We start from the raw sequence: 15,519 nt of genomic DNA, 5'->3' as shown, positions 1-15,519 counted from the left end.
AAAAAAACCAAAAGCCTAACTAAGCTGAGTGTTAACTAAGATAACTGACAATAAAATATATGTATATTGAGGTATGGATGCATGTGGAAAGTTTGGGGAGCTTGAGGGAAGCATAGGAGTAACTCTAGCGTCTAGAGCCAACTCTACAGTAATAACCATTATTCAGGCAATGGAATTAACAACAAACACTAGCACCATTTACAAAGCAAGAGTTGAAGTGAAAAGGAGTCCTAAAATACATTAAGTACCCAAGGTACAAGAACATTTATAGATAAAGCTTTGAATGTTAAAAACTATATCAATTTTTCTATAAATACAAGCAAATGAATGCATGTATGCTTTCATAACAATAATAAATTTTTGGAATTGGAAAATTAGTTAATTTACTCTAAATTTATCACAGTATAATTATTATTAATGGTGAATACGACTAAGTAATATAATTATAATACTATGTAAGTAATCTTCATGAGTAATTTTATAAATTGCTTGTAGGAAAGTGATGCAATGTGACTCTATGAGACAGCTCTTGTTTTCAATTCTTTCATATGCCCCATGTTCAAGAGTGTTGAAAGGTGTGCTCTTGTGTTCCACTTCAGCTAATAAAAGGGGTATTCTCATCATCCTGCAATATAAAATTGCATAAAAATTCAAATAAAATGTGGACAGTTTTGGACTGTAAACATAACGTAGTGCAATCTGTGTGTAGCTCTGGATACAGTTTGTCAAAGTACTGTTCACTTGTCTCTAATTAAAATTAACCTTTCCATTCCCAAAGATAAGCATTTAATTTCTCCCAACAGTATCATCCCTGAATCATACATTAAGGTCATGAGAATAAAGAAAACGATCATAAACTCAAAAAGCTCTTGATTGTTAGACAAATTCTCGTTTTAAGCACAATAGGAAAAGTAAAGAGAGTGGTAAGGAGAACTTGCTTACTGATGTTAGGGTGTAAAGAGTTCATTATTAACTGGAGATACTTTATCTTACACATTCATAAAAAGTTATCATATGCCAAGGTTAGTAGTAGGTTTGTAAAATTAATTTACCCAGGCTTTGCACTGACCTGATTTTGCAGGTCTTGAAGAGCAATGAGATGCTGTTAAAGTATAGGAAAATTGATAATGTTATTGTTAAATTGACAAATAAAAAAAATTAGGTGATTAAGACACAATGTTGAATGCAACATAGTTTTAGTTTCTCTACATTTGGAAGAGTTAGAGATGCTCTACTATACTGAAGAAATGTAAAATGGTTTCCATGTTTACATAGCCTGATGTAAACACGCAGGAGGTTGGGAGAACACGAGATAAGTGTAGGAAACCAGGACGCGAAGTGGAGTGGTTTCCAGCTTATCTCGTGTTCTCCCAACCTCCCAAGTGTTTACATCAGGCTATGTAAACATGGAAACCATTTTACATTTCTTTTATAAAATAACTAATGAAAGAGGAACGAAAACCGTGTTTACATACGCTCATGTAAAATGGTTTTATGGCCAAACAGAGCATGCGTACTATTTGAATTATTTTATAAAGTTGTACAATGAAGACATTTACAATAACATAATTTTGACCCTAAAGCTATTTTAAATGTGATTCCAATTGACTTCCTCCTGATCATTTTAACATGAACAACTAGGTGTTAATTCAGAAATATTAATTAAAAAAATAAAGAAACTTGTAAATACATGTAATTAAGGAGATAACTGGCATACCAGGGAGGTAAATCCAAATTTTCACACATACAAACAATGACTTTTTTCTAGAACAACAGACTTATGGGGCAAGTGGTTGTTGCCAAGTAGAGCTGCTACAGTGTTGCGCTGTGGTAAGATCCCACAATTAGGGTGAAATATGCTTATAAGAAAGCTGAAAGATAAACATGTCATTTTAAAGCCTATGAGGAGCAAGTACTATTCAACTAATGGTATAGTTTCGATTGGTTTCCAGCATATATTTTGATGAGATATTTAAGTGCTCAGTAATAGTTTTGAATCAGAAAAAAAATTAGGCTCATTCATTTTATTTGTTGAACTGTAACACAGAAAAGTCTCAGGCTGGTCAGTAGATAATATTAGTAAACAGTCAGTCAGATGTCTGTGTGTCATGTTCTTTTTTGTCCTGTGAAAGTAAAACAGAAATAACCACTCAACGGTTGAAATAATAGCTCCTTAAAGAATTAGTTGTCAGCCACCTTCCACGAGAATCTGCCTGCTGTGACAGCTTTGTGAAAAGGGGCTTTGCATGTACTGCTGTCAAAAAAATTTTTGAGTCACTTATTGCATTGCTGCTACCATTGCACAATGTAATTCAAACAATAAGCAATTTGTGGAAAGTATTGAGGGGGGAAATGTTGCCAAAACAAAAAACTACTGCAACATGAAGAAAGCTGTTGTTGCAGCTTGTCCATACAGAATGTTGCCTTGTGTGTGGGACCTTTCAATGAAATATGACTTCCTATCCTGAAATTTGAGCCTCTATTTGATTATAAGCAGATTTATAAAAGGAGAACAAGTCCATACAGCAAGGCAGTTTTAAGATTCAAATTATGAAGAAAGGTATATAAATTACTACAATTTTAATTTAGCATTCCCTTTTGAAAAAGTTGTAAAATGTATTTACAGTACTGACAAAGACTGCTGCTTAAGTAGTGTTCATTACTAAGAAGATCCCTCAAATTATATTTGTTTCTTTGTCAGCAGTTCAAACATGTGATTTTCATATATTTACAGTAATTTACTACAGAAACTGTATACACAGTAACCAAAAAATAAAACCTCCTGAGGGCAAACAAAAAACAAATTATTGTTATATTAATTACCTCTATGGAATGAGCACCATTAAGAGCCACATTTCCAGAAGTTTTAGTGCACCTTCCAAAGCAGTTTGAGAGCTTGGAATAGTCAAACAACAAGGCTGGGTCTATTCTTTCAGTGTCATGTTTTTCTACAATTGAAAAGTAACATAGCTTGGTAAGGGATGAGTGCACCAAAAATTAAAGAAAGTTTGAAGAAAGATAGAGATAAAAAACAGAAAAATAAAAACAAACTTACATGAAAGGAAGGGAGAAGGACAGGATGATGAGATACAGGTATGTAAAAACCTCAGAAAATCTTAATCAAAATGAAGCCCTTAAACTCTCAAGATCAGATTCTTCATTCTCCCCTCTTGATACTACAGATTTTGTTGTATATCAGTAAAGATAACTTTGTTGTTGATCAAGATAACAACTTCTACCTGATACGTTGGAGTATTCTCATGATCTGTTTGCTGGATTAAGTACGGATATTATGGGAGAAAATACATGTAAAGGGTTAAGCAGACAAAGTTACAGTAAAGACACTCCTCACCAGACAGGTCTATCTACAGCCATTTTGACAAGTAACTCCAAAAAAAAAATTAAAATAATAATAATAATTGAATTGGAAAAAAAAAGTGAGAGCCAATAGATTTAATGGAAGCTAGGAGCCTCTATTTTAAAAAAAGATCATTATATAATTTTGTAGACTTTTCAGTTTTAGCAGGCACAATCTCCCACAGTCACTCACTAAATATATAACTGGCAAGGTATCCAATGACGTATGTGATAACAAATCCTATGACACCATACCAAAAGAATGAAATCTCGTACACAGAACTAGGTTGTATCCTGAAAAGAAAAAGTCAGTCACAGTAAGTGTGTACTAAAACAGTGGATGGCATGGAAGACAAGCTCTGATTCTATTCACCTACAAGCAATACATGTATGATTTTTGCATGAAAATATTTAACCATTGCAGGAATAAATGAGTTAAAATCATCTTTTTGTGCTATGTTATCTCACTGTTTTCATATAAACTAAAACAACTCTTCACCTCAGTGTCTGTGGCTAGCAGTGGATATTTACCTCACAGGCCTCCACTTTGTCACACAGTTGTTAATTATTATGTAATGTGGAAAATAAAGGAGGAACTTGGCTAGCAGCAAAAAAATATGCTTGCTCTCCTTCTCGAGGTTCCATTACAGTCACTATATCATTATAGAAATCATGTACCATCTTCTACAAGTTATTTTTCCAAGACCATTACAATGAATGCCATACCAACAATTTGTTCTAAATGGTAACATAACATTGAAGTTCACTTTTGTTCATAAGTTACCTTTGGGCTGGTTCTACATATGACATATTAACATTAGTGAAATTGCTTGGACAGCCAGATATAGACATAGGCTGAGTAGGGTACTCAGGTGGGTGAACCAGAGCTCCTATGCTAATCCAGGTGACTGTCCAAAATCCAGCCACTACTCCGATCCATACACCCTAAATGTAACAACAACAACATCAAATCTTTACCCTTTATCCCCAAGGGGTGACTGGCATCTAATTTCTCCCTACAAAATCACTACTGAGTCAAACATTAAGGGTACAAGACTAAGGAAAATGATCACCAACTGAAGAAGCTTTTGATCGTTAAAAAAATTCTCCTTGTCAGTACCAAAGAAACTGTTTAGAGAATAACATGGAGAATATACAGACTGATGTTGGGGTGGAAAGGGTTCATTTCAAGTAAATGTACAAAGGATAAACTTAATGGAATAGGCCATTTTACAGTTGTGTACTTAGTTGCCAAGCCTTTGATTTGGAGTGAGGCTGAAGGTGACCTTGTTGTGTTAGAGACCAGAATCTAGTTAGCATGATAACAAATTAATTTGCATTTCAAAAGCAGTAAGGTTTGTATCATAACAAGGTCACCCTTAGCCTCACTCCTGTTCAAAGGCTTGGCAACCAAGCATACAACTGTAAAATGGACTATTGTGAGGTCAGAAATCTTTGTATTTAATCAAAGCAAAGAACTTCTCAACTGGTTGGTACCATTTTAGATTGGGAGTTTTGCAAAATCTTGTAATGCAAAGTAAATAATAAATTAATGGATTAATTTTTAGTCTTTGGGGGAGTGAGGTCAGAAAAATATGTGCCACAAGACTTGCTTAAATGGGATATGTTGCTGTAAACACCTTACATGAACAGAGCAGGGAGCTTTACCTTGGCATTGGCATGAGTCGTCAATATACCAAGAGAAAAGAGGGCCAACATTGGCCCGCCTGTGGTTCCAAACATTGTTGCGCTCATCTGTAAAAATCAATAACTTGATATTGATTTTGGTAAGCACATTAAGAGGACAATTATGGTCACTGATAAGAAATAAGTTAAAGATGCAACATTGTCAAAGGTTTGATTGCCATTTCTATGTTCTTTTTATCTGTCAGATTTGGACTAAGGTGTGTCACCTACATATTTTCAAGCAATCACAACTTGACATAACTTAGCATCTTTAGAAAATAATGCTACCTTACTTGGAGAAGACAAAGCACCAGATTTGTGAGAGTGGAAATTGAAATAATCTATTTATAGTGTGAACCATCAAATGAAAAATTTATTTGATGAACATTTGTTACACATGTGTGTAAACAATACTGACCTGTAATATCATTCCCAATTTTGAAACCAGAAATGCCAGCCCAAGTGAAATGAGGCCATATACAAATACTATAAATTAAAAGAAACAGAAAAGGAATAACTCAGATTCAGTCTTGCCCTCTGATTGCACAGAAACAAGATTTGTGCATTATGGCTTAATTTTTGTGGATTTATCCACAACTCTTAAGCTTCTGTAAGAGACCAAGACATAACATCTCCTCACAATATTAATGTGATATCAAACAGACAAGTGATGAGAATGAAGAAAAACATCAGTCATGGCATCATCACTTGATCCAATACCAAACTCTCTTAACTGACATCATAACAATTGTATAGCAGACAGTAAGGAGAATTACTTATTGCAACTTGGGCATGAAAGGGTTTAACTTAAATTAAAAATAGTCCAAAAAAATGTTCTTCATCCCCATCCAACTTTATGCTATCTTGATCTGTCACTGTTGAATTGTTGTTATACTTTTTTCATCCAATCTTATAAAACTGAATTATTTGTTTTGCATTTTCTCCAAAGTTTGTGGAAATTTTAATCATTATGAAAAAAAATTAAAAACTAAACAATGAAAATTGTTACCGAGCAATTTGGACACAAGAGTTTCTCTCTCAGTTGGAATATGCTGAACAACCAAGGGAGCAAAGTCCTCCACTGTTACTGCTGCCAGAGCATTAAGACCAGATGCTACAGTGCTGAAAAAAAAATTTATGCTGGATTGTGCTGTTTAACAAATTCTTGGCCAGATATGCACAAATATCTCAATCTCCTAACTTTTCTGGAAATAGATAACACTAAATTTTATTGAAAAATATGTTCTCATGCCTTCCCTTTTTCATTTTCCAATAAAATTTCTTGGTGTGGGTATGAATAGAAGTAGATACCTCTAGGATGTACTGAAATCAGACATGACCCTATCTCTGTCTTTTATTATTAAAGGAAAACAAAACTGTAAACATTTCATCTAATGCAGGGTAAGTACTGAATAATACCTGAGAGTCCCACAGAACAGCGAGGCAACAAAGACTCCAGGAATACCGTGGAACTTTCCCAGAACTTCAACCACAAAATATGGCAAAATCTAGAGAAGACAGTGCAAAAGATCAAAAGATATGTTAGACCCTATACATTGTAACATCTATATGCACATCCTCCATACTGTTCTCTATAAATTTCCTAAGGTGCCGAAAAGGAGAATTCCCTTATTATTAAGGGCTTATTCATTTATTCTGTCCACACTCCAAAGTCAGAATATTCTGTTTGCAAGCCAATCACTTTTTTGGCAGATCAATAATTAAGAGCCACTTGTTTACCTCGTCATCTTTGGATATTTCCCCAATACTACGAGGATCACAGGAGGCAAAGTATGCATAAATCACCAATCCTGTTAGGACTGTTATTGTTGTGCTGAATATGTTCAGAGGAAGATTCAACCAAACAGCCCTTTGGAAAGATATGAACAAATTATCTTCTATAAATAATTCTTTACCTGTTATGTGTTGGCAATCTACTTTAGTTAATACATAATATAAAGTTCGATCAGATGATTCTTAAAAAGAAAATAACTGTTCACAAGTAAAAGAAATAAATCATGTTTGGAATATTGTATAAACCGACAAGGTCATTTTGGACAATACTAGTTTTATGGTTGCAAGATTAGTTTAGTGTGTCCATGGTTAAAAAAATAAAACAGGATTTTCCTGACAAAGCTGTAATAAATCTCATTTGGACTTGAGAATATAGCGCACATACTAAAATGAACCTTAAATGTGTACTGCAATTAAACTAACATCATTAAAGGAAAAAAAAAGATTTCAGTAATTTATTTTTGTTGTAACTTAAGGGAATTGTAGTTTGCTTGTCAAGATCATTTCTTTACTTCTACTATTGAAAATAACTATCAGAATGTTACTGGTATATACCTCTGAGCAGACTTAAAGGACTTTGAGGTCAGAAATCTTTGGACAGCTGTCTGGTTGGTTGCATAGATAGGTAGCATTTGGAATACACCACCTATCAGAAAAACCCACAATGTGGTTCTGTGTGTAGGATCTATGGAAAAACTGTAAAGAGAAATGATTTTTAGTTGTACTGAAACCATTATTTCTCTTTGCTTTGTTATTACAAGATCAGTGAAATTGATAGTACTGTAATAGTCATAATAATCTTGATTTTTTTTTAACAAACTTACTCAAACTCAAGTCTGTGCCCCTTGTAAGCGATATCAAAAACTTTACTCAGACTTCCAACCTTTATTGTTCCTACTGTAATAATTGTTGTCAGCCCAACTAACATGACTATGCCTTGAAACACATCTGTCCATATTACAGCTTTCATGCCACCCTAAGGACAGTGACAGTAATAAACATTACAACATCATTAGTGCAAGCCTTTATACAAGCATCTTGTGACATGCGGTGTACACAATGTGTGATCCCTCATGCTTTTATTACAACTGTAGGCTGTGATAGTAATGGTAGCAAATTGACTGGTAGTCTAAACAAGACGCCACAAAAAAAAGGTTGTCTTTCGTATTTTTAAATTTCAGCTGGTTTTTGAACTAATAGACACAATCTGTATGAAACCATGAAAAAAAATTTATTAAATACTATCATGTTTGTTTGGATTACCACCAATGTTACTATCATGTTTGTTTGGATTACCACCAAAGTGTCTCTGCTGGACTTGATGTGATCCAAATGGGTCTTGATACACCATATAAAAGTAAGTTTCTTGTGTGTGTATATTAAGTAACTGCACACTTTTGAGACCGTACATGGTGTCCCGAGTGTAATTTACTGTAATTCTCAGCTCTTTTGAGTCCCTGCAAGATTTTTTAACCTGTTAACTCCCAAGATCTAATTGTTAATTCTCCCTTCTAGCTGCCACACATTTCCTTATGATTGAGTGATGAGAATTTGGTGTTTGATCAAGATAACAACTTCTACATAATAACTTTGAGTATTCTCATTACTTGTTTGCTGGACTATGTATGGATATTTTAGGGAGAAGTTACATGCTAATCACTACTTCATGATGTTGGCATCCTCATTAAAGATTACTATTACTATCAAATGTTTTGCTAGAAGTAGATGTTTCGAAAGACTTTTTTTCAAAATTATTCTTCACAAACAAAACCACATAACTAAAAAAGGACTTACTACTGTGGTGTAGAAAGTGCAGACAAGACCAGTTACAACCGTTGAAAGCCACAGTGGGAAACCTGTCACTTAATAATACAAAATACCACAAATATTAACTGGATGATCAGTGAATTACAATATTTATTTGAAATAAACCACTCTATATTCTACACATATAAATATTTTCAGTTGGTATATCAAATACTTTTTTACCTGATTCTAAGGTCAGTGATGGTCCATATAATACAATAGCAGTATACAAAACCTGAAAAAAAAAATTTTGAAATAAGATTCATAATTTAGAAAACTGCGCTCATTTGACCAACAATAATGAAAGAAAAATAGCATGACATGGGTGATGACAAATGAATGAAATGGCCTTTAATACAAGCATGTGGGATGCACAAGTTAACTTAAGTTTGCGTCTGTGGGGTCCTACGACAAAATCTTTCATAAGGAACCAACACTAGTTGCAACATTTTAAATGAGAAATTATAACAACTGTGATACAGATTTCACAAACTAATTATTATGCACAGTGATGTATACACTAAAGAAATGATATTATAATTTAAATTCATATGACACTTTCCACATTGCTCATCCTTTCAGTATACAAGACTCGTGCCTCTAACTATGACCTATTTATTCTCCAAGAAGTTCTCTGTGGCTCACTGGTCAAGCATTAACCCTGTCACTCCCAAGATCACCTCAGCAATTCTCCCTCTGTCTGCCATACAATTCTTAAAATGCCAATTTGGAGAATTTAATATTGGATCAAGTATCCCCTCATTGATATATTTATTTACTCTTGTCGCTTGTCTGCTTGGTATGGTACTGATAATGTAAGGAGATGCTCTGTCTTGATCACTCATGAGAGTGAAAGGGTTACAGAGAAGAACCTGAAGGTCTGAGGTTGATTCCTTATGAGGACTCAGACTTTCTTTGTCCTGCACTTGAGACAACGCAATAAATATTTTTCCTATTTAATCTTTGATTTGACATTACTAATACCATAACTTATTTAATAGCTAGCTAAGCTTGAACAGAGAGAAAAATGGATCCAGTTAATGATAACTAGAGATTAATATTCACTTACCGTTTGTATAACAAACACTACAGATCCTAACATCCTTACACTAAAGGAGAATCTTCTTTCTAGATACTGAAAGAAAATGTTTTTACAAAGCACTCAGTCCCACGAGAATAAAGTCAGTTATATCTAAATTTCATTTTGTAAATGACTGCTTGTGCCACACTATCAAACAGACCTTGATGTCTGAGTATATTTTGACTAATGTTGTAATTAATTTTACTTTGGGTATAAGTTATTTATAAACAAGTTTTAAATTATATCATAACAGTTTTTTTGGCTAAAAGATGATTTATTTCAGATTTAGTGTGCACTGTTTTTCTAAAATGTTTTAATTTATAAGAGAACAATATTCAAACAACTGCACTGATAAAGTTATAAAACAATTGGTTCATACATCAGCTATGCATTCATCAAGATATGATGCACTTGGAAAGTTTGGAGGGTGTTCAAGAAGCTAGAGATGCTGTAGGCTGTACCTCAAGCAACCCTGAAGCATCTTTCCTGCTGCACAAACTTCTGGGGTACTTCTTATCCCAATGAATGTACCGTCACTGATGTAAGAAAGAATTGTCAATCAAATGGAGAGTGGAGATTTTAGGGAAGGCTTAAAATGAAGGTGGGGAAGAACTAATTCAAATGCTAAAATTTATAAAGTTATAAATCCAAATTTAGTGCCAATCATGTTACTTGGGTCACAAAATTAACTATAAGATCCTACTACTACTTCTTAATTCATTTCCTGTCATTGGATCAGGCTGCTTTTCTGTAAGTGCGACAGTAACAATAATCGTACTGGAAATTAACTAAAGGGATTTCTGTTCACTAGTTGAACATTTTATTATTGACTCAAACTAAGTACGATTAACAAATTAAATTGAGCAAAAAATGACTGATCTCGAGCGAACTAATCTTGAACGACCTCGTATAAATTCGAACACGACTTCGAATAACCCTGAACGAATTACACAAAAATTAATTTTTTTTTCAATTATATGGCAAACGAAACGAAAACAAACCTACAAATTATCGTACAAAACAAAAGACGTTACGTATGAAAAAAACCTACAATACGACGAAATAAATTGAAAAAAAAAAGATTACGTAACGTTAAATAAGTACGATTCATAAATTAAATGTTCTTTTGTCCAATTTCTTCCAAGAGTTACACACACACACACACTCACAAATCGTAAAGTTTTGCTATTTGACTTGTTCATAGTGGGTATAATTTGAAGTTTTCGAACAGTTGAATTAAACTGTAAATAATCCTTTCTTAGGATTCACTGGTTCGTGCGAATCAGTGCCATTAGTCAGCGACGGGCTGCATAAAAAGGGGGAGATAGAAAAAAATATATTTAAACCTTTCAAACCGAGCTACCCCGGAACATACACACCGGCATAGAACTTCACACGAGAAAAGGTTAACCATGTTAAATTAATTTAAGACTGAATTGATGTTAAGTCATTTCACTTTTTCGATTCCATTCAATGATAAAAAAAAATGTGTACGAGAGAAAAGAACGCGAATGTTACTTGCTCATGACAGATGATTACACCAAGTAAACATTTGTTCACAATGAAAAACGATGAAAACTCTGTTTGTTCAAATGTTCGTGGTATTTGTATCATAACTGTGCGATTACTCCAATACATTTTAACTTGCACATTTGAATACTACATTTCGCGCATTTCAATCGAGATAAACCGGAAATTTGGTACTAAGCGATCGGTGCTAATTATGCAACGGGATTCATTAATTCATGTATGACAACCTACCTCGTAACTACTAGTCAAACGAAGGTTATAATACACAGGTAAGAAAACCAACGCCATGATTGGAACAGAAATAAAGTTCGTGAAGGAATTGATCCAGTACTGAAAGCCATACGTGTAAACTTCGGCTGGATTTCCTAGGATCGCGATTGACGAAACAAAGGAAGCAAGGACGGAGATGGCAACCGGAATACTAGCCATACTTCGCCCAGCCATGAGATATTCGTTGTTATTCTGCTGTGCTCCACCCGCCCTAGAATAGAATATTCCAATACCCATAGATGCCAGCAAAGTCAGAGAAAATACAACAAAATCCGCCACGGTAAAATGTGCGTGAATCGCCATAGCAGGGAAAATTGTTGTAAACTGTGTTTTTCTCCGAAATTGAGCCTCCTGATATTGAAACCAGCGACAAAGCTAATTAGATTGATTCCTTTATGTAAGATCACGTTTGGGATAAATTCAATATGGCTTCCAAACTGAGCATTTCTGCAGTGAACGAGCTTTATTACAGAGATTTTATCCGTACGTTTGGCAATGTTATCGAGGAGACAAAAATTTGTGCAGCAGCTGTATGTGGTAGGAGGCCTTTTAGGTCATTTGACAACTTCGTGGAGGTGATGTGCCAGTTTATCGACGAGCTTCCCAAAGATGGAAGAGCCGGCATATTGCGCAACCATCCTGATCTTGCCGATCGTTTAGAATCACTTACCCCCGAATCCCAAAGAGAACAAACACACGCTGGTATCACAACGCTAACAAAAGAGGAGATTCAAGAGTTAAAACATTATAACCATCTCTATAGTAATAAGTTTGGATTTCCATTTGTGATTTGCGCTCGTTTAAACAATAAAGATGCAATTTTGAAAGGAATAAAATCGCGCTTGAATAATGACAGAGATCAAGAGCTAGAGTGCGGGATTGAAGAAGTGAAGAAGATCATGCTGCTGAGGATGAAAGATTTGGTTGAATGCGAGGACTCTAAATTGTGATAAAACTATGGAACTATAGACATATATCTGTTTGGAACATGGTAGGAAATAGCATACAGAGTTTTTTTTTCCTATTAATCGGAGCACAGTATATTTCGTCACTCTTGGAACAATCCATCCCTCATTTTTTATTAAGTGATGCAGGTTAAAAAGGTGGTAGCCATGAGGCTGATGTGGACCTACAATTAACTGATAAAATGTAAAATAGTAAACAAAATAATTTGTAAAGTCACCCTATGGTATTTAAATTCAGTATAAGCACAGGCGGCTCAAGCTCACGTCTCGAGAAAAAGCCAACGATGAATTCATGAACGCGTCACGCGTTGTGTGACTCGGTGTTAAGTTACGGGAGGAACCGTTGAAAATTTGAACACGTTATAAAGCATAGTATGGGGAACGACATATGGTCGATTTACAACGATAAATATTTCGAAATCTGAATATTTTACACGTAAAATCAATAAAAACTTACTCATGCCCTGTGTATCCGTCGTAGTTTCTAGCGATTTCTGCTGTTTTAAGCTTGCTTTACCATCACTGTTATCCATGTCAAAAGACGAACTTCGTCTTTTGACATGGTTAACAGTGATGGTAAAGCAAGCTTAAAACAGCAGAAATCGCTAGAAATTCGACGGATACACAGGGCATGAGTAAGTTTTTATTGATTTTACGTGTAAAATATTCAGATTTCGAAATATTTATCGTTATAAATCGACCATATTTCGTTCCCCATACTATGCCTTATAACGTGTTCAAATTTTCAACGGTTCCTCCCGTAACTTAACACCGAGTCACACAACGCGTGACGCGTTCATGAATTCATCGTTGGCTTTTTCTCGAGACGTGAGCTTGGGCCGCCTATGGTATAAGTCAATAAAATGAGGTTCATTGACAAACAAAAGTTACAAACTAATCATTTCATGACTGTGTTAGAGGATGGTAATGCTGATTTATTTTCTAGGGCAACAAACCACGGATGCAGTTATAATTATATATTATCAGTCAATGAGGATTGCGAGGTTTCCTCTGACCAAAAGATCTGATGGCATGAGAAATGAAATAAAAAATCCTGAGAAAATGTACAAGGGTTATAGTAATGAGCTGCTCTTAAACAGCCACACTTTGAGATCCTGAAGGAATTTTTTGGCAAAGCAAGGTACACTTAAGTGACCTGACACCTTATTCCACATTTTTGTTTAGATAATCCAAAATTTCCTAATTTTTTTATGGTTAGTAGGTACTCACAGACTCATAGGGTGGTCAGTCTGTGCTTTAATCTCTGACTCCATCCTCCTCCCCCTCTCATATTGATCCCTGATCCTTCATAACCTCACCACCTGGGTAGAGCTACTTAAGTGGTCCACACTTCTCTCATGCAATTTACAATTTTAAATCTGTTGAGTGCTTTTGTAAATTTCTATTCAATGTGGCCTCTCAACTGAGTCTTGCAGCAGTGAATAAGTTTAGCTACAGAGATTTAATCTGAAAGTTTGGCAATGTTATGTAGCTAATGAAACTTTGTACACTTGCTGCATCTGCATGCAAGAGGAGGCCTTTTATCTCATTGGTCAGGTAGCTTCCTGCAGGTGATGTGCTAGATCATGAGTGAGCCTCCATAAGGGAAGCCTTGCAGGAATTTTGATCATTTTGAATCCAAATTTCTGTTTATGAACATCTTCAAGCTAGTATGATTTTCTAACCACAGAAGAATACAACAGCTTAAATGCAATAACGGGCTTTGTAAACACCAAGATGCTATTGTGAAACAAACACAGACCTGTTTCAATAATGATGATGATCAAGATTTCAAAAGTGAGGTTGATAATAATGCTGCAAATTAGAGATTTGATGAAGTTTGAGGATTTGAACCGATGGACACATTTAACCCTCTGACTCCCAGAAGTGATTAACATGTAACTTCTTCCTATAATATCTAAAACTTATCCAGTAAACAGGTCATGAGAATATTCAAAATTATCAGGTAGAAGTTATCTTGATCTATCACCAAATTCTTGTAACTTATTTACATGGAAATGTGTAGCAGCTAGAGGGGAGAATTAACAATCAGTTCTTAGACTAGATTGTTTAATCTGTATGAGAAAGTTTTGTATACCTAAATTAAAGCATACATAATTATTTCAGCTTCCAATTAAATTTTGTTAAACCCTTTCACTCCAAGAAGTGATCAATATCCGACTTGTAATTGTATAGTCAAGTGCACCAAAAAAAAATTAAGAAAATACATAGAAGAATTAATAAATTGATCAGCTCAAAGATACCTGTAGGGGGAGGCTTAAAAAAGTGCCGAACCTGCCAACGAGTTCAAAGCTACTGCGGTTTTACCTTATGTTAAAGGTCTGTCCGAACAGCTTTGTCGTTGCCTACAACAACAAGGCGTACATGCTGTTTTCAAGTCAGGGACTACGCTAAGATCTCAGTTCGTGAGCGGGCAGTATTCTACAAATCCTGCAATCTGATTGGTTCCGAGAGTGGGCAGTATTCTCCCCATCCGGTCAAGCGGGAGTCAGGTTCTTTTCAACCAACCATTTGTTAGGTTTTAGAAAAAAATTAAAATGTTATTCACCAGCCAAGGTCGGTCCGTAATAGGAAAAAGTGTGCCCTCTGTCTTGTGTACCCAAGACCTCGGGCACACTTTTTCCCAATACGGACCTCCCGTCTGGTGAATAACATATATTTGTGCCCTCTATCAAGTTAGGTCAGCGGTGATAGGTTATTGCTTTACAAAAATATATACGGCTATTGTGCCCGCTATCAATTCGTTCAGCGGTAATACTCGATATGTTAAGTTAATAAAGTCGCGGGGGAAAATTTATCGACAATTATGAGAAATTTCTGCAACGTTCGATTTGTCTACAGTATTGCCACCTCTTTGGTTAGATCATGATGATCCAGAGGTGCACCCTACTTCGAATGTGGCTTACTAGAATATTAATATTTCTCAAATTACACCAGCCTGTCTGCTTTTGGTGCATGATTTCCGGGGCCACTCTCCATCCTTTTACAGAGACAACTTTTTTCACCTTC

At 35.1% G+C, this 15,519-nt stretch overlaps 2 protein-coding genes across 3 annotated transcripts; one reads left to right on the top strand and one right to left on the bottom strand.

The window, feature by feature from the left end:
- Positions 1-382: 382 nt before the first annotated feature.
- Positions 383-11,874, bottom strand: LOC113670657 (sodium-coupled monocarboxylate transporter 1). 2 transcript variants are annotated; one of them, XM_027186831.2, is made up of 16 exons: positions 11,486-11,874; positions 9,713-9,778; positions 8,827-8,878; positions 8,632-8,699; positions 7,662-7,813; positions 7,393-7,533; positions 6,784-6,913; positions 6,463-6,551; positions 6,053-6,165; positions 5,462-5,529; positions 5,026-5,112; positions 4,142-4,302; positions 3,551-3,651; positions 2,824-2,948; positions 1,070-1,102; positions 383-625 (listed from the first exon to the last, which is right to left on the bottom strand). In XM_027186831.2, exons 1-16 carry the CDS (start codon positions 11,825-11,827, stop codon positions 596-598), a joined length of 1,758 nt encoding a protein of 585 aa, XP_027042632.2. In that variant the 5' UTR covers positions 11,828-11,874; the 3' UTR covers positions 383-595. The 2 variants fall into 2 exon arrangements, with proteins under 2 accessions (XP_027042632.2, XP_027042633.2); XM_027186832.2 differs by lacking the exon at positions 1,070-1,102 and having other exon boundaries at positions 11,486-11,871.
- Positions 11,859-12,729, top strand: LOC113670658 (2-oxo-4-hydroxy-4-carboxy-5-ureidoimidazoline decarboxylase). Its single transcript, XM_027186834.2, has one exon. It carries the CDS (start codon positions 11,950-11,952, stop codon positions 12,472-12,474), a length of 525 nt encoding a protein of 174 aa, XP_027042635.2. The 5' UTR covers positions 11,859-11,949; the 3' UTR covers positions 12,475-12,729.
- Positions 12,730-15,519: the final 2,790 nt, after the last annotated feature.

The sequence above is a fragment of the Pocillopora damicornis genome, chromosome 13 (assembly GCF_964200805.1).
Source record: "Pocillopora damicornis chromosome 13, jaPocDami1.2, whole genome shotgun sequence".
NCBI classification, from domain to species: Eukaryota; Metazoa; Cnidaria; class Anthozoa; order Scleractinia; family Pocilloporidae; genus Pocillopora; species Pocillopora damicornis.
The sequence above is the reverse complement of the archived record's forward strand: the minus strand, read 5'-3'. Positions and strand labels throughout refer to the sequence as shown.